Raw genomic sequence first — 19,673 nt, forward strand, 5'->3', positions numbered from 1 at the left:
GTATATAGGTTTATATGTAACAATAATAATTTGAAAAGAGTTCTAGAACTTGAGAGGGAGTTTCAGGGCAAAGGAGTTGGAATGGAGAAAGGAGGTACAGAAATGATGGAAATAGTGTATCCATGTATTAAAGTCTCAAAAACTTAAAAGTTTTAATTAATAAAAGGTCAATATAATGCCAGATATTGGGAGGCAGAGGCAGGCAGATTTCTGAGTTCGAGGCCAGCTTGGTCTACAGAGTGAGTTCCAGGACAGCCAGGGCTACACAAAGAAACCTTGTCTCTCCGAGAAAACAACAACATGCCATTGGCTTAGTCTTTAAAATGCTGTTTTGGGTAAAGGTAAAGATTTCTTCATGGTCAAGGTGAAAATCACTTAGCATATCGTAAAAATAAGTAACTGACAGCTCAGTAAATACAGATTATACAAATTAGAGTGTTTGAAAATACAGAATCCAGAGGTATCTCTAAATAAAACGAAGCAGGTCTGGGTAGGGAAATTGCATCTGGATCATCTCACCACCAAATGTTCAGCTTACTTTTAATGTTCAACATCTTTTAAACTGACACTCCCTAGTTAGACTGACCCTGACAGCGTATGTATCCTGTACAGTAGTTGCTACATAACTAATCACTGTAAATTAGAAACAAGTCACGGGGGAGAAAACTGCTGGGAAGAGCTATTTTGTAACAACTCCCAGGAAGGAGGAGGGTGTGTGTGTGGGGGGGGAGGTGAGCTTCGGACAAGCCTGCAGGTGTTCATGCTGCCATGCCCTTATATCTCCAACAGCAACAGTTGGAAACATTAATAACACTGGCCTTGAAATGGAGACCTAGACAAACAATAAAAAATGATCTTCAAAGTTCACAATTTGTTACAGTTTTATTAAGAAGAACTGACTAGCCCTCTGTCTGACCCACCTTGACTGTGGCAGCCAACACAGCTAGTGATTAAGCTCAAAGCCACTGCTTGAGGATTTCTAAAGCTCCTTCGCTTCCCACACAGAAACTACAAACCAGGTGTTAGATCCAGTTACACAGAGAAAGGGGAGAGGTCACTTCTATGCTTAATCTTAGTCTTGCCGTTATGGAATAAAACAAAGAAATAAAACCAAACAGAGGCAGTATGTGGCCGTGACTCCCAGTGCAGTTAAGTTGGCAACCCTTCGCCTGTGAGAAGACCTAAGCAGAATGCTAGCTCCGAGCTAATGGAGCCACCGTGACTCATTTCCAATTTCAGGACCTGGAAGAATGAAAGAAGTAATAAATGACACCAACTCAGGGACATTCTTTAGTGCGTTCGTTCAAGAAGTCTGAGCAATGAAAACAGAAGAGACTGCGTCATAGGTTCGAAAAGACTTCAGGGACACAACGTCCAGCTACACTAAATTATCTTGGGACTAAATCCTCCTGCGGGCCAACTCTCAGTACAAGATAGTGTGTGAGTGATGACAAACACTTGAATATGATGAGGAATTAGGCTAATTATGATAATGATAATTTAATGTAATATATTAACTTTTAAAATATCTCATATAATCCCAGGTAAACTTTTAGCCATGTTAATCAATGTTAGAAAAGCGTACTATTACTGAATAATCACAATCCTTTCAGGATTGTGAATGTCGGTTTTCACCCTGGTGTTCTCATTAGTCACTTCATTCCTTTCCCTACATGGGCATTACTTCCTTTGTACATGAATAAACATCCTTTGTTCTCAGAACATAACTAACAAAAAAAAGGAAGTGATCTTCTAACGTTTAGATAATCTTTTGGAATGTTAGATTTAAAGTAAGCTAACAATTAGTGTGTCATCCAGTGACTTAGGGGACAACAAACGCTGTACACAATAGCAGCCCTTCCTTGTGAATAGCATAAAGGCTACTGATGAAAGCAGTACACCCCTTAGTTCAGACACAGGCAAGTTAGATCTATAGAATGTGTATGTGCTCTTCAGTGAGTTTACAGACTAGTATAGATCAGAAATAGCCTTTTCTATTGGTTTAAGGAAATGTGCAGTTTAAACATAGATACCCTCTTTGGTATATGGAAGTAACCACCAAAAATTAAAAAGAATTAAAATAAATCAAAAGCAGCACAAAGCAAACCTGAGCCCCAGCTGCCTGCAGATGACTTCTGCGTCCGCATTGTCCCACTGGTCATCACAGATGGTCCCCCACTGGCCGGCGTGGTACAGCTCCACTCGGCCTTCATGTCTGCTGTTCCCGCCAACAAGGCGAAGGGCAGGTGACACCGGGCCTGTGTGACACAAAGTCAAAGGCATCTTCAAGCCACGATTTCGTACTTTTCCATTATAGTACACATATTCCATTTTCTTCCATTAATATTGATTAAGCTACACCAGTGGCATGCACATACAAATGCGTATCTAACAGATATTATGAGAATCTTGACCAATTAAAATACTCCAAATCGAATTATATTTAGAGAAGGAGCTCCTTCTAGGAAATAATCCTAATTCATATTTTGAAAACTCCAGAAACGACACATGAACAACTTCCAATTATTTAAGACACAGCTAATTTTCGTCAGATTATGTTGAAGTCATTCATTTTGTATTTAAATTAACATTGAACATAAATTGAACAACTTCGATGTGTAATCATTAGCCATAGTTCTCACGTCTATAACATATTTGTTTTCAACATGAAATTGCTTTTACATTGGTTGATATCGACGCAAAGTTCAGTCTACTTCATTGTAGTATAATAGAGGCCATTATAGATTAAACCTCCAATTCACTTGGGTGCAGGTCAGTAGTTCACACTCATGTCCTGTGTTAAGGACTCCCACAAGTGGCCATATTTCCACAGTCTTGGTGCCTTGTACATCTCTAAAACCATCTCTCACCATTCCTGACCCATACACTTGGCCACGACCACACGCCTCTCACCTCTATGCCCCTTCTCCCCCCAAATCCCACATTGGTTCCCACTTCAGAATCCTTATTTTTGCTGTCCCTCATGCTTGGAAGGACACTTGCAGGCATCCATCCCCCTGACTTTCATATGCCCTGTCTCTCTCTTAGGTTGTCAGCTATCCACAGCCTTTCCCTAGGAAGACTTGCCTGACTGTCTGAGCTAAATCAGTATCCTAACCAGTTCTAGGTGCAAGCAGTAATCAGTTGTGTTTGTAAACAGATATAGCTAATGGGTTTCCCGGGGTGCCTTGGGTAAAAGTTTTTGAAAGCAAAGGAATTAGATGCCAGAAAGTTCAGTAAGCTGAAGCCCTGGCTGGGGAGAAGGAAAAGATGGCTCCACCCTTAGTACCTGGAGGCAAACTCCATCAACTGAGGATAACCTTAGAGATTGACTGCATTAAGCCTAAGGTCAACAGTTAGATGCATCTTTGAGTCAGCTGACTACTATGGTAGATCTGAAAACTCTGAAGCCCCTGCATAACTACTTAACATCCACAGACACATCTCTCTGACAGAGCAGTTAATCCTTAGTAGGTTTGGAGCATGCAAAGCCTGGTCTGCCTGTAGATCCCGAAATTCTGACAACATAGAAAGGAAAGAATTTTACTACAGGGATAAGTCAACAGAGAAGAGCTTGGCTAAATGGGCATGAAAATATCACAAGCAAATCTATTTCCTTGTATACTACGCAAAAGATAATAAGTAAAAGTAGAAACAATAAGACTGTGTGGGACAAAAGATAGAATTTATAGGGATAATAAAAGAAAAGAAAAATATAGACAACATATAGACTTTATGGGCATTTCAGAGTCCGGAGAAAGGATCAAAAATGTCAGACCACACTTACACCAATCCCTACCACCAACTCTTCCTCACAATCCATAGCACTCCCTCTAAATTGGCCCCTTGGGTGTCTTGTGATGAGCGATTTTGTTTGTTTTTGTTTTGTTTTTAATCAACTCCTCTATTTTCCCCATTTATACTATACTCAAACATTGTCATGGACTGGCAGCTAGCATTTTTAGGTCCTAGAATATCTAATCATGAGGTTATCACCAAAGAAAATGTAAAAAGCCGTATGTTGTGTATCCATTAGCTTTGGGTTACCTCTTAAACCTGAAGGTTACATACTCAAATATATTGTTCACATTCAGAGATGAACATTTGCATACTTTTATACCTTATCACCTTATACCTAGTATGTAAGTGGGAACGAGCCTTTACTCAAGCTAACAACCAACATGAAGAAATACACTATCTACAACCCAAAGAAAACTGCTAATACTATTATTACACCCCATTCCAATGGTCTAAGTGTGAAATGTTTGTTATAGGCTTGTGTGTTTGAACCCTTGGTCCACAGTTCCTGCAGCTGTTAGGGAAGGTCGCAGAACCTCAAGGAAATGGGTCACTGGGGGGTGGAACTTAGAGCTTGTAGCTCCACCTACTTGCTCTGAAGGTTATGACTTCCCTGCCTACTGCCATATCTCCCACACCATGATGCACCATGTCGTTCTGAAACCGTGAGCCAAAATAAACCCTTTCTCCCTTAAGTCTCACTTGTCAGGGTATTTATCACAATAATGAGAAAGCAACTAAGACAGTTATACATTGGGAAAGCATTCTGTCGCAATTGCAGCACTTTATATTTAGTATCAAGATGATCTTGCACCTTCCATGATCTCCTATTGCCAAAATAAGTGTTTCATGTGCTACATAATATACAGTGCATAATATTTTTTATAACCAAGTTATATAAAAAGAAAACATGATAAAATTAGATATTGGAAAACCAAATAGAATTCAGAGTTATGCATTCATTTTCAGCAGTATTTAATTATATTGTTGAATATCATTCAGACTTATTTTTGCATTTAAACACTTAAGGAAATGGTTTAACTAAGACACATTTATCATCTAGAACCATATTTAGAACACAGTAAAAGTGGAACAAGATTTTTTTTTTTTTTTTAGGATGGGAAAAGCTACACATGATAGCAGCTGCCACCTTCTTGGGTCACGCCCCACCCACCAGATGTCTGTTTCACAAAACACTATGTTTTCAAATCTCCTTGACAACAAACTTCATTCCAATCAATGGGAATATGGCCCAGTCCAGATAATGAGGTTTGGTTTGTTATTTTTGTTTCCTCTGAAAATCCAAAGGCAGATGTTAGTTTTATCAAATGTAAAAAAAAAACAAATCTACCAAAGCATTTGGATTTTTATAAATGGAAGAAACTAATAAAGATAAGTTTGGAAGGGGAAAAAGAAAAAAGACTAGAACACACATGCACACGTCACACATTTGAATATGTATCGATCAAGGAAATTAAAACATCAAATCAGAAACCTTCAACATTTTTACATTTTAAATATTTATTTTGGGTACATAACGTTTTACCTGCATGTATGTGTATGCATCCTATGTACGCCTAGTGGCCTGGAGATCAGAAGAAAGCACCATTACCCCCTGTAATTAGAGTTGCAAGTGGCTGTTCACTACTAAATGAGCACAGGACACTGAATCCCAGTCCTTGGCAACAGCAACAAGCACTCTAGCAGCTCTGCCACCAGGCTTGGATATCTGCGTGTATTAGGTTTTGTTATCTAAGACATGACCAAAAGGAAAATAGGCAATTTGCAGATATAAAATAGAAGCCCAGATGTTTTTGTGCAAGAATTCTGTCACCTGGCCAAGGGAGGCTTAGGATGGAGTCTGGCCTTCAGTAACTATCACTCTGAGCTTGTGTGTCTCTAAGCTCGGTAACCAGTGTGAAAAAAGAGAAGCTTAAAGAGAAGCTCAGATATTTGAAGATTTCTTCCAACTCCACCATTCTATGTTAGAATTTTAAAATATGTGTCAGCAAGACCTTGAAACTCATTCATAAAGTAATAGCATGCAGACGGGATCTACGTTAGCTCATCAATATACATATTAAAGGTGCAGATGGATTGTAATTTAAAAATAGCCAGCACTTAACTGGTTAGCATGGTAATATCTATAACTATTCATGCTACAGCATCTATCGATCAAACAATAATCAATATTACGAATTCTCTTCACAACCAGAAAGTTGGGTTGCTCTGCTTTTATTAAGATCTTGTGCTTAAAGGGGCAGGGCACTGAAGGATGATATCAACTGTAATATTGGCTCCTCCGGTTTGTGTTTGCTGGGTGATAGTTTATATTCTTTATTTGATCAAAACAGGGTGTTGCCGCTGGTAGATTGTTCATGCTTCAGTGGCTGGTGCCACATCCATGTGCACTTGGGAGTGCTAACAGACTTTAGTGTGGTATACACACACACACAGAGAGAGAGAGAGAGAGAGAGAGAAAGAGAGAGAGAGAGAGAGAGAGAGAGAGAGAGAAACAGAGAGACAGAAAGACATACAGAGAGACAGAGGCAGAGACAGAGACAGAGACAGAATAAAGTATGGTGGAGGATATATTAGGGAGAGAGGAGTAGTCCAGGAGATGTTGAAGGAAGAGAGTGGGGGAATAGATATGATTAAAATACAATATATGATATTCTCAAGGAAATATACATATATAAATAATATATATACACACAGAGACAGACATGCACACATGCACACACACATATACACACATGGAAAGACAGATATGCACACATGCACACGTGCACACACACATACACACTCATCCATTAAGAGTACTTGCTACTCTTGCAGAACAGCTGATAATGGTTATCATCATTGGACAAACATCCTTAATTCCAGTTCCAGGAGATCCAACACCCTCTTCTGGCCTCCATATACACCAAACACTCTGTACAGTGCACATATATACATTCATGCAGGCAAAATTCACATACAAACAAAATAAAAATAAATAAATAAATCTTGAAAAAAATGTGGAGAGTAACAAAGAAAGACACTCAAAGTTGACCTCTGTCTTCCAGATGTGTGGACACAGGCAAATGCACATATACGGGCATATATACATCACAGGGAGAGTGAGAGAGAAGGGAAGAGAGGGGAGGAAGAGAGAGATTATATAGATGGCCTTCATTTTGTAAGTTAAAAAGAAAAGTAAGCCCTATTTAAAAAAATCTTAGATAATTTGCATACCCACCAAATATGTACACCAAATTAAAAGTTAGCCATATATATCTGATGGGTTTGAATACTTCAAGGTTATTTTAAATCACAAAATTTACAGGCAGATATAATCTTACGCATACCACAAACACCAAGTTTGTTTCTTTTTATTTAAAATTTCCAACAACTTGTTCCAATCAAACAATCCATTTATTCATAACAAATGTTATTTGAAATTTCATTTAAATTGATACATTGTCTGTATTAATTACCACCACCACCAAATTACTCATTTCAATTGAGATAGAAGAATGTTCTAATAACAGAAACACTACAACTATACTTAATCATGTAAACATACAACAGCGAGACTTAATTCCTACCCAGGAGAAATAGTCTTCCCCAGGGAAAAGTACACCAATTGGTTATCCAGGACCAAATGTTCAGCTCTGAAAACCCACATACAAGACCGAGCAGGTTTTATTGAATTAATTAGGAATATCTATGTGTATACATATATGTATGTAATAACAATTGGTGAAGAAAGAAGCCACTTGTTTGAAAGAGAGCAAGATGGAATGTACGAGAGGGTTTGGAGGGGGGAAAGGGAAGGGAGAAATGATCTAATTATATTATACTTTCAAAAAAGCAAGAGAAATAATTTAAAGAATAGTGCCTAACAACTTGTCACCTAAATAACCGGGACATTTAGAGATGAGACACAGAAAACCCCAAGTAGCGTTCAAAGGCAGTGGGACCGGTTTCCAAGCCAGGATTCTACTGCACCGTACCTTCTCGGGCATGCAACACATGGCGAGAGACTGGGGTCAATTTGTTCTGTGATGTGTCAAGAGATGAGGAGCGCTTGTCCAATTGTCTTTTAACAAATTCATACACACTGGTAATTCTGAGAAGTCAATTTGCTTCTCCCACAATGTCATGTCACCCACAATGTCTGTCAGGTAGCAGTTTATTCTTCCTGTGTTTATTATCCTAGGATGCTTAAAATGGTCGCGATCGTAAAAACTATACTAATTTCCCTAATTTGTGGATGGGAGAAGCTGTATCCAACAGCACTAAGAAGTTTCTGTGTCGTGATGAATCGTTGCCTGAACAGTGCTTTTCTCCTGGCTTCCAAACCTAGGCAAAGAAAGACCCTATAAAAATCTACCTTTAAGACATTGAGTGTTTGCGCATGCGCTATAGCATGCCAGTGATCACTATTCGAGTCAGGCAGATGCGTAGGCAGCCTCCAACTTTCTGTCCACTGAGAAGGGAGAACAATCGTTTGGTCAGGATCCTCCAGCAGGAGTGACTTTGTCCTAATGGCCGCATGGATTTTCAGTAGGGCTATGGATAGGATGTGTATAGGTGTATGCACACATATGTACAAATTACAGGTACCCAGTTATAAATGAGAAAGAGCAATAAGCTTAGCTCAATATAAGAAAGGTTAAGAAGCAGCCCAGGCATAAAGTTCAAAGCCTGATTGACTAAGTGCTCCTGCCCTGCGTACCTACAGCACCATTTTCCACATAAGCTGCAAACTACATTTTTTTCCTTAGCAAATACTTGTTAATTGCCACAACTCTGTGTTATCAAAGATGCTCTGTCCCTTCCCCTTAGACAGCCCTCCCGCCTTCCTACTTCTGCAATGTTTCTCAGACTGGCAGCTCATTTCTCTGGACCATAGACTTGAGCCTATACTGCCTTCAAATCACACAAGGGGAAATCAACTTAGTACTATTTTTTAAATACTTGCAATTTCACTACCCCGACCATTACATTTTTCTATTTCAAGCTAGGTCTGAGGGCAACTACGTCAGCTATTATAAATGTCTGCAGCAGACCAGTCATGGCTGTGTAAAACTGTATCCACCTGGATAGATACCCAAAACAAAAGAAGTCCCATTACACAATAATGCTTAGCATTCTTCTTTCTTAATTTCTGGCAAAAAATATTTAACTTACTGTCATTTGAGAGTATATTCTTTTTTTGTGTAGATACATGCTCAGCTTTATAGAGAGAAGAGAACACAAAAGATTCCTGGGTTCATGTTACAGAAACTGGTCCCATGGAGAGCTTTGTTCGAAGTAGAATTGTACAGTTCTTCCTCATATGCAGAACCCAGTGGCCAACAATATGTGTGCATATGCGAACCAAAGCACGTTCAGGCATAGCATAGAATAACATGTCAACAAGAGAGCAGAAAATTTCCAGTACGGGGGCATGAGCGAGAACTACGTGCAGGTAGCATGCTTGAGGTAGGCAATCAGATAAATCTAATTGTTTTTCTAGCTCAGACTCTGCTTCGGATTTTTTTGGGGGGGTGGGGGTGGGGTAGAGGGTGGGTTAGTGCACAGAAACATATTCCATAGTGAAGGTGTAAACCCCAGTGTGACGTGCCGCTGTTTCAGACTGCCTATTCGAAGTACATGAAGAAGTTCACTGAATTGTCATAGAATTCTTACTTGAAAAAGAGCATCTCCCTCACAATTTCCATCCCAGACCCCCATAATAACAGGAGAGGTCTAGGGAGCCCTCCCTACTCTCTTGAATGCTATCAATAAAGTTCGATGCACCTCCCCCCCAGAAAACTTTTATTTAGTAATAAAGTTTGTAAATTTTAAAATAAAAATACCAAATCTTAAAAAAAAAAAAAAAGAGTCCTCATCAGATGGCTGGAAAGAAGAGGTTCTTTACCCATTTTGTCACTCTCCATCCATTCAAGAGTAGAGAATAGCTGGAATTATTCAAATCCCCCTGATGAGGGTCTTTTTTTCACCTTTAAGGCTGTTTTTGAATTGTGTAGCCCCCAAAAGATGTTGAAGTGCTAATTCCCTGAATGTAGTCTTTTTGCACACAGGGTCTTTGTAGGTGGTCAAGTAAGACAGGGTCATGACAGTGGGCCCTAGAGGGACCGAGCTACTTCATGAAGGGGAAATGCAGACAGAAAGACACCCACATGGGGCCTCCACCATGTGAGCCCTGGAGTCATACAAGTGGGAGCTTGGAGAAGCTGGCAGTCAACCTGCAACAAGCCTTTCCCTTGCACCACCAAAGGCCCAGCCAACACCTTGATCTGAGCCATTCTGTTTCAGACCTTTCAACCTGAAGTACTTATGGATTTGCTGGAAGAGTGTGATAGCCAGCCTCTCGGTGTCACCCTGGTTTAGATGACTAGGCTCTTCCTGGGAGACTGGCTGGAGGCTTATCATTTATCCCTTCATCCTTCAGTGCTATGCAACCTTTGCTTGTGGGTAAATGGTTTGGAGGCACAATATTTGTGAACTGTTTTGCTAGGGCTAAACTAATATTATAATATTATAAGTCAGAGCTTAACCATGGTTAAACCCTCTTTCATAAGATGTCACAGGAAACGTTTTAAACTAAGGAATCATTTATGAGATTTATACATTTCCAGGAAGTATAACATCAATGACTAGAATTGGCTTTTCACCTTGAACTCAAGTGTTTTCGCACATTGAACGAGACCAACTCATATTTTTACTGTTACTAAAGGTAGCTACATGAATAATAAATGAATAATTACCATGAATTATAGATGGGAACTAATGGAAACGGTGAGTTAGGCTGGATGTAATGCCCTGATGTGAAAAGATGATCTGACTTCACTTTTACCTGGGATGAGGTGATGTAAATTTATTGTTCCACAATGTTAAAACAGACTCAAGTTACAGCTAGGAATGCTAATAAGCAAGACCAGCATAAGCTGAAAAGAAAATATCCAAGGTAAATTAGCGTCCTTTACTGCACTTGAAAAAGTCAATGACCATCCTCCAATTTAGTTGTTTTCAAGTAATGTCATTTTTCATCATTTATAATGAAGACAAAAGCTATATGTAATATATTTCCCAGTGTTACATTTGGTATAGGACATAGCAGTATATTTAATACAATGTCATATACATATTAACATCTCTAAAGTGTATGGAGTCTCTCTTATTCTTTTGAGCCGTTGTTATGCTGAACTCTCTGTGCCTTAAGAATGCTCTCGTGAAGGACACGGGCAGTAGCTTGGTGTTGCTGGCAGACATCCATCTTATTCCACTAGAATAATAGAAACAACTAAAATCAATTGCTCTATCTACCCATGAAGCTCAATAATAGAAGAAAAACGATTGGTGTGGTTAGCATCACATTTTTTTGTTCTTACCCAAACTGTTTCAAAAGTGTATTATGATCGCTGCATATTATAAATACTACATTTTCTAGTAGTTCCAGAAGCTCTAGGGGTAGTTTTTTTTCCTCTGATTATTCTCTCTTAAAATGAGTGTGCATCATGGTATCTAATTAAGCCAATTGGCTTAGCTTCTCATTTGTTTTATTTGGGAAAGAGAGAGATTTATCAAACAAAGCCAACTGATCTACTTGGTTCCGGTTCTTTATTTCTTCCAGGTTTCCTTGACTTATGGAAATGAATAGTATTCATATCTCCATAGGAGGAAAAAGCATTTGGGTTTTGTTTAAAGATTCTTTTCACAGGCAATAGTAAATATTGAATGGATGTCAGGGAAATTGAAAGTTAAATAAAATCTCTAAGGTAGCAGCCAGATTGAGTTACATGTATACAGTCCTACTAGGAAATGTATTGAATCTGGTATTGCTCATAAACATTCTTTTATTATCTTTTAAGATTTATTTATTTATTTATATGAGTAAACTTTAGCTGTCTTCAGACACACCAGAAGAGGGCATCAGATCCCATTACAGATGGTTGTGAGCCACCATGTGGTTGCTGGGAATTGAACTCAGGATCTCTGGAAGAGCAGTCAGTGCTCTTAACTGCTGAGCCATCTCTCCAGCCCCCACTAATAAGCATTCTTAAACACCTACCATATAGGGTAAAGATGCTGGATTAAAGGGCATACAGGAGGAAGGGGGGGGGGGTCTACCACTTCCTTTTCTTTTTCTTTTCTTTCTTTCTCTCTTTCTTTCTTTCTTTCTTTCTTTCTTTCTTTCTTTCTTTCTTTCTTTCTTTCTTTCTTTCTTTCTTTCTTTCTTTTTTTTTTTTTGACAGCATCTCACAGCCCTCGCTAGCCTGGAACTCACTGTGCAGCCTGTGCAACCTTGAATTCATAGATAATGTTCCCACTTCAGACTCCTGAGTACAGAGGTCACAGGCATGCACCACTATACCTGACTCAGTTAACTTTTTAATTGTCTTTCACTTCAAACAGCATGTGGCCTTCCGAAAGGAATGCCTATAAACGACAGAATTCAATCCACAGGGCCAGCATATCTATTTTAACCAAGAGTCTTGGGGTGGTTTGGGGATACTTAGGAGCAGATTAGCAATGACTGGATCTGGGGACTCACTCCATTATGGTTTGGGATTTTTTCTTTTCTTTTCTTTTCTTTTCTTTTCTTTTCTTTTCTTTTCTTTTCTTTTCTTTTCTTTTCTTTTCTTTCTTTCTTTCTTTCTTTCTTTCTTTCTTTCTTTCTTTCTTTCTTTCTTTCTTTCTTTTTTATTTTGGTTTCTTGAAACAGGGTTTCTCTGTGTAGTCCTGACTGTCCTGGAACTCATTTCTGGCTGGTCTCGAACTCAGAAATCCATCTACCTCTTCCTCTTCCTCTTCTTCTTCTTCCCCCCCCCCCCCCCCCCCCAGACAGAGTTTCTCTGTATAGCCCTGGCTGTCCTGGAACTCACTCTGTAGACCAGGCTGGCCTCAAACTCAGAAATCCTCCTGTTTCTGCCTCCTAAGTGCTGGAATTAAAGGCATGCACCACCACCTCCCGGTTGGCTTGGGATTTTTAAGTGTTGCCCAAAAGCCAAGTGCTAAGGTTTAGCCACCAGCCTATAAGTGTATTGGGCGATACGGAGCCCTTTATCAGAGGAAGGCAGGTAATTGTGGGTAGGCACTCGAAGGGGAGTTGGGACCCCAGTCCTTTACTCTCTCTCTGTTTCCTGACTGAGAAGTCATGAGCAGCTGTGCTCCTCAGCACCCCACCATGATGCTCTGCCTCAGAACAATGGAGCCAAATGGACCATGGACTGAAAGTTGAGAAAACAGAAGCCTAGGTAAGCCTTTCTTCTTCTCACATTGATTAACTCAGGTGTTTGGTCACCGCTGTTGAGAACTTGGCGGCCCGATTCCTTTATCATTTATCCTCCCTGGGTTACTCTTTGCCCATCTTCCACCGGAGGCGAATTCACTGCTTGCTACAAAGGGGGAATTCTCAGGACAGAGCCAAGCAAGTGGCCCCCTTCTGCTTCGACAACGACAACGGAAACTGTGAGAAATGATTGCCACTCAGAGTCAGGAAGCACAGTCTCATTGCCAAGGGTCGGTGAAAGGAAACAGCAGTCATCTGCGTGTGGAAATATGAGAGGCTTCCCACTCGGTTAGGATGGATATTCTGGTAAACTATGCTGTTTATCACACACTGGCCGGATAAATACCAACGACGCTGCTCTATAAGACCACACAGGAAACTGATGTTGGCACACCTCATGTCTGCTCTGAGGCTTCAGCCCAGCAAGGTAAAGTCACAGGGTGGCTGACACCATTGCCCTTCACTGCACATTCACAAGGCCCCGAGGCTTTCCCACAGGTTTTTTGGTTGGTTGGTTTAGGTTTGGGGTTTGAGGGTTGTTTTGTTTTGTTTTGTTTTGTTTTGTTTGACTTTGAAAGAGTCACCTAAACAGCATCTGTTCACTTCAACTGGCCCTTAGAAAGGCACCTTGTAATGCCTAACCTGGATTTTGGAATTAGGATCCTGAGGCTATAGCCCAAGCATTTTGACAAGTCTCTAGGTGAATGGTGAATTTTTAGAATTTTTTTTCACATTTATTTACTTGAAAGTGGGGCTGTGATGGTTTGAATAAGAATGTGTTCCACAGGCTGGTATATTTGAATGCTTAGTCATCAGGAGTAGCACCATTTGAAAGGATTAAAAGGATCAAAAGGTGTGGCCTTGCTGATGGAGCTGTGTCACCGGGGATGGGCTTTGAGGTTTCAAAAGCCTAGGACAAGCCCAGAATAGATAGATAGATAGATAGATAGATAGATAGATAGATAGATAGATAGATTCCAGCAATATGGCTGCTCTATTGAGAAACAACATCCAAAGGCTTCTAGGTCTATGTGATGTGGCCGGAATGCAGACACACCTTTAGTACTGACCTTTAATCCCAAACAATGAAGTTAAAGTTAGTTTGTAGAAGGAAGCAGCCTTGTTTGGCAGTGATGTCTAATTAAGGGGACGACAAAGTGATGAATCAGAGAAAGATTTCATAGACTAAGCCAGCCAGCTATAGGTTACGCCCAGCTCTGGGTGGGGGCGGGGCATTTAAGAGCAGCGCAGGGAGAGAATGAGTTGAGTCAGTTCAGTGTGCAGTTTGTGCAGTGCAGTTGAGTTTGTTCACGAGTTCCATTCAGTGTGTGATGTTCCTGCAGTGTGGCTCAGCAGAGACAGTTGAAGCCAGAGAATAAGAAGAAGCCAGAAGACTAGAATATATTGCCAAAGTTAATATTAGGTCAAGCAGAGCAATTCAGACAAAAGTTTAAAAAAAAAAAAAAGGCAGACTGAGTCAATCAGCTTGGAGAGGCATTTGGACCAGAAGAGCTGAGTTGAGCCAGCCAGCCAGAGTTTAGAAAGAGCTAGAAAGAATGAGTTTTAATCAGAAGTAAGCCTCCAAGATGACAATTACACCTGGCAAATGAAAGATACTTTTACCTATATGCATATACATCTGCCTACTGATCAGGATGCAGAATTCTCCATCCACCATGCCTGCCCACATGCCTCCATGTTCCCCAGCATGATGATATGAACTACTCTCTGAAACTGTAAGCAAGCCCACAATTGAAGGCTCTCTTCTAGAAGAATTGCTTTGGTCCCGGTGTCCCTTTCACAGCAATAGAACTATGACTAAGACTCGGGGTCACTCCATGGGTTATACATGGAGGTCAGAGGAAAACTTGAGGAAGTCAGTTTTCTCCTTATGGCATGTGAGTCCCAGGGATCAAACTCAGGTCATAAGATCTGATGGCAGATAGTTGTACCTGGTGGACCCTCATGCCAGTCCTCTTCAGGTAGAGTTTAATGTTCCCTCTGAGGACTAACTCCCTGGACTGACCCAGGCATTCCACTAAAAAAACGTGTTTTGTTACTACTACATAAGTTCCTTGGGGCCAAAGCAAAGAATTCCATTTCCTGCTCTGACACATGAGCTGATGGAGTGTCCACACCCGGCTCACCTGAGAAGTCCACCCCATTCTTTCAGCATTGTGGAGGAAGACCCTACCTCCTTACTTCCCTGTGTGGGACCCAAAACTCTACTCTGACCCCAGTTTAAGTTTTTAAAGAGGGATCACATTTCTGTATATTATTCTTTTCTTTTGCTCCAGTTTTCTGAAAAGAAAAAAAAAAAAAGCAGTACCTTTAAAGCATAGAGACTAGAAATAATATGCATTGTGCTCGTGCTAAACAAATTCCTCTTCTGTCTTTCTGCCCTCTCGGCTAGCCCACAAGCTAACAAGGGAGTGTTGCAACCGGGCACAGATATTTCTACATTGCATACAAATAAAGAAATAGAGGGAAATGAGCTGTGAAGTCAAATGTACACATCTGTGCACATCTGGGCACACATCCTATCCTATTTTCTTCTGCTCTCCTGGCAATATGCCTTTAGGATATCCAATAGAAATGTATAGGGCTCCTTTATAAGAACATCTATGAAAAAATAAATAAAGTAAACAAAATTCTTAGTCCAGCACCCAAAGTGGGTGTTGTTGACTGAGCCCTCACTGTAATAACGACACAAGGTCATTCTGAACACATGCCCACAGCTTGAAAGTTTCTTTTAATTAATTTGCTCAAAAACTGATTTTTTTCCCCTGGGGCTGGAAAGATGCCTCCGTAGCTAATAGTGCTGACTATGTAATTATGATGACTGTAGTTTTGATCCCAGCACCCACATAACAAGTGGGGCACCCTGCCCATGCCTGTAAGAGCAGCTCCAAGGAGGGCAGAGACAAGAGGAAGTCTCAGGGAGAGATCCTACCTCAGAGGAATAGGCAGAGAGTGAGGAAATCCAGTTGCTTTCTCTGGGCTTTAAATGAAGAGCACATAGGGTCATACACCCATCCATGTCAGAGCATGTGCGTGCACATAAACTTAGAGACACAGCATCAGTATACTCAGATAAACAAAGAAGTCTTTTTTTTTTTTTTTAAGAAATACCCTGATTTTCTTTATGGGAAGAAACCCAAAGGTCTAACAGTCAAGCCTTGCCAGGTCTGAACAGCAGCAATGTTTTCTAAAGAACAATTCAGTGTTCTTTCATTAGCATACAGTGTTCTAGCCTAAATTCCTAGCTGGAGTTTGTGGGAATAAGAAAACTGTAAAATTCAGAGTGTGTGCACTATCTCAGAAGCATGGAGCATACTAGCCAGACCTGTAACGAATGAGTGACAGAGCTCAAGGCTCTGCCTGTCAAGCCTTGGTCCTGTAAGAGCGGTCCAGGTGTTACAAAGGCACTCTCTTTGTTTGTCGCTCATCCTGCATAGCTTCTTCTGTTCCTCATAGATTCTGTTACCTAAACAACCACATTTGAGATTTTGGCTGCTGAAAACTAGCTATGAACCCAAAGGCATTGAAAAACAGTAATTTCTCTCCGAAGAGGGGGTGGTAGGGAATTCAGAGACAAACTAGTCTCTTCACGGGAATACAAAACTAAAGGTTACTTGTGCTTTTGGAAAGAGAACTTTATCACCATAATGGTTTAACTTTGAATTGCTTTCTACTGTGTTTTGAAAGGAAAACAGTCTGTTGTTCCTTACATATTAATTCCCTGATAATTCGTTATCCTATCCATCTATAAAACTAAGAAGAATAAAAAGCTGCCAATGATTGCTAGACACAAGATTTTTTTCTTTATTAAAATGATCTTAGAGTAAATGAAGTAACAGCGGAGCTCTTTGCTTGACATCATCTCCGTTTTTTTACAGCCACATTGGCATTCTGTCCGTGAAGCATGAGCACAGCGATGATGTCATTCTCTGGGATGAAGAATAATTGATCTTAACCTTCGCATCCCTTTCCTTTAACTTGAAGCACTAACTCAATTGAAGGCAGAGATAAATAAAATGTCTCTGAGAAATAAATGACATTGTAAAAGGTTACTGCCAGAGGCCAGAAAGATACACTTCGGGAAATTTGTAAAACTCCTGTCATACAGAGTTATCAAAAACAGCCCAAGTTCTGGTCTATTAGGAGATAGTTAAATATTTTGTTTTCCATTCCGATTTGTTGTGTGAGAAAAGCTTAAACCTTAATATAAAATGCAAACCTCAGCAATCCAGAGTAAAGTAGTGTGGGTGGCAGGTTGTTATTTGCATTCAAGTTATTAATGTGAGGCTTTGCTGCCACAAACTTAGGATTCCCTAGTAACTTTCTTTGCTGAAGTTGGCTCTGGATTCCGATCTTCCATAAATGTCATGCACAGCTTAAGCAATGGTTTTCCTGAGTTCACTTGACTCTAGCTGCCTCCTAGGTTACTAAGGCAGTCCTTGTTCTGCCTTTGTTCTGCACTCCCCAGTGGTATTTACCATAAGGCGGCCGGGAACATAACTGTCTTTGTATTTTGGTCTGAGAGTTTTGTCATGCTTTAAAATCAACAATGGCAGCGAGACAAACATTTCACAGCACTTTTTCCAAATGCGGGTCTATAGAAGTAAGAAAGTCTGTGCTGGGATTCATCTTACATTTAATAATTCCCTTTCCCAAACTAGTGGCCAGCAAATGCATGGTTTTCTTTACCTTTCTTCTTTTGTATACAGTGTGCTTCATTAAGTCTAGCCAATACACAGAGACAACAGACACCCACCATCATGTACAAATCCTGCGGGACACACACACACACACACACACACACTCATTCACGTTGGCCAGACAGACCTTCTCTAGGAGCTAGAGATGAGCACCCTATGCAGCTACTATCCCCGTCGTCACCCGATGCATGCTTTCCTGACTGACACTTAACTGTACAAATGAATGCACTTTACTAGTTATGTGGATTCAGCCCACTACCACACCATAAATGCTAACCCTCAACTCCTTGTCTCCAGGTACACAGGTACAGTCCCGGAGCCAGGCTGCCCTGTAACAGTCCCCAGCTATCACCTCTGCCCTGATGCCACTCACCTTGACCACAATCGCAGTAGCCCCAGTCCACTTTGCCTTGGGCATTCCGATAGAAACACCAAGGTCTGCCCGCGCCATCCGGGCTCCGGCAGAAGTTGTGCGGCTGCCCTCGCAGCTCAGCCCAACTGGCCGGGGGCGACCGCTCCAGGAAGGGCGGCACCTCGTCCCAGTGTAGACACGGGACCCCGAGGTTGGTGGCATTGCCCCACTGCTCTCCTGCCCCACAGCGGCGTGGAATCGTCGGGGGCGTGTGCCGGGTGCTGAGGACCTGCAGGCGCTGGGCAGTGGGGACCCGCAGCGGGAGCGGGAAGCGCGGGGTCCTGGGTGGCCGCCGGGAGCTGGGAAGGTAGTGCGCGTGTTGGGGACGCGGTGGGGACGGGTGCGAGCGGTGCACCAGCGAGCGCGAGACAGGATCAGTGCGGGACACTACGGACAGTGCCCCTAAAATCACAGCCAGCACGCAGCGGGCGAGCGCCATGGCTGCAGCGCCGAGTGTGGTCCATGCTGGGCTTCGGGTCCCCGCGGAGGGGGCGGGGCGGGGCCGGCAGAGTCCTAGAGCCCCCTCCCACGCTCGCGCCGCCGCCCTGCTGTCCCGGCCCCGGGGGCGGCTGGAGGATCACACCGGGACCCGAAGGGTCAGCCCGGCAAAGCAAAGGCTGGAGTGCCAGAGGCGATGAGCTCCAGGAGCTCTGTCGCCGGAGCCCGACCTCCACCCCACCCTCGGCTGTCAGCCTGAGGCACGGGCTCTCGGTGCCAACGCGGGGGAAGGTCTAGGCTGCCGGTGCCAAGAGGCACACACCACAGCCCTGTCTGGCGGCTCCCGCCTGGCACCCGTTCCTCCCGTTCTCGGTCGTTCTGTCTGTGTTTTGCAATCTCTGGAGAAATGTGGATGGAATTAGCTGCACCTCTCTGCCTTGGCATTCCACAGGACAGAAGTTATGAAAGCCCACCAGGAGTGTTAAAAACCACTTTGCTGAGCTGAGTCCTTTAAGGACTCGCTGGGCTTGAGATTCCAAGCTTCACACCGTGTCCGGATGAACGTTAGAGGAAATTAAATGCCCGAGCAGATCCAGCAAAAGGAGCCTGAGTCTTTCTGCTCCCTGCCTCCCACTTTCCACTAGATGTCCTGGACACCAGTTGTTAGGTTTTAATAGGGATTCATCCTGATCTCCAGCCTCCACAGAAGCAGTGTCCCTGTGGCACCTGCCTCCTACCCACAGCGCCAGGACTTGAATTAAGCCTCTTGATTTGCTGCCCCAAGCAAGAGCCAGCTTCATCAAGCTGGCTTCAATAAAAGTAGCCTCTACCTGTGGGAGATTTTATTAGTTTCTCGGATGGTGCAGTACACCCCTTCCAACATCCCCCTGCTCCACCCCCAAGCCTGTTGGGTTTAGGACTTTAAGAATTTGCTGGGGCTGAGTGCTTAGGGTTACTGATTGCTCGTGACCATGCCACTAAGTTAAAGAAGAAACAGGAATCAGGGACTGAGGCGGAC

The 19,673-nt window shown here is 42.0% G+C and overlaps 1 protein-coding gene across 1 annotated transcript in view; it reads right to left on the reverse strand.

Moving 5' to 3' along the window:
• Prss12 (serine protease 12) overlaps positions 1 to 18,938 on the reverse strand; it is a 60,830-nt gene extending 41,892 nt beyond the window's left edge. The window contains exons 1-2 of the mRNA XM_052179301.1: positions 18,179 to 18,938; positions 2,108 to 2,258 (exon numbers count right to left, since the gene is read on the reverse strand). Coding sequence (XP_052035261.1) covers positions 2,108 to 2,258; positions 18,179 to 18,656 — 629 coding nt within the window. The 5' untranslated portion in view covers positions 18,657 to 18,938. The remainder of the gene's footprint in view (positions 1 to 2,107; positions 2,259 to 18,178) is intronic.
• Between the last annotated feature and the right edge of the window lie 735 nt (positions 18,939 to 19,673).

Source organism: Apodemus sylvaticus, chromosome 4, assembly GCF_947179515.1.
Source record: "Apodemus sylvaticus chromosome 4, mApoSyl1.1, whole genome shotgun sequence".
In the NCBI taxonomy this organism is placed as follows: domain Eukaryota; kingdom Metazoa; phylum Chordata; class Mammalia; order Rodentia; family Muridae; genus Apodemus; species Apodemus sylvaticus.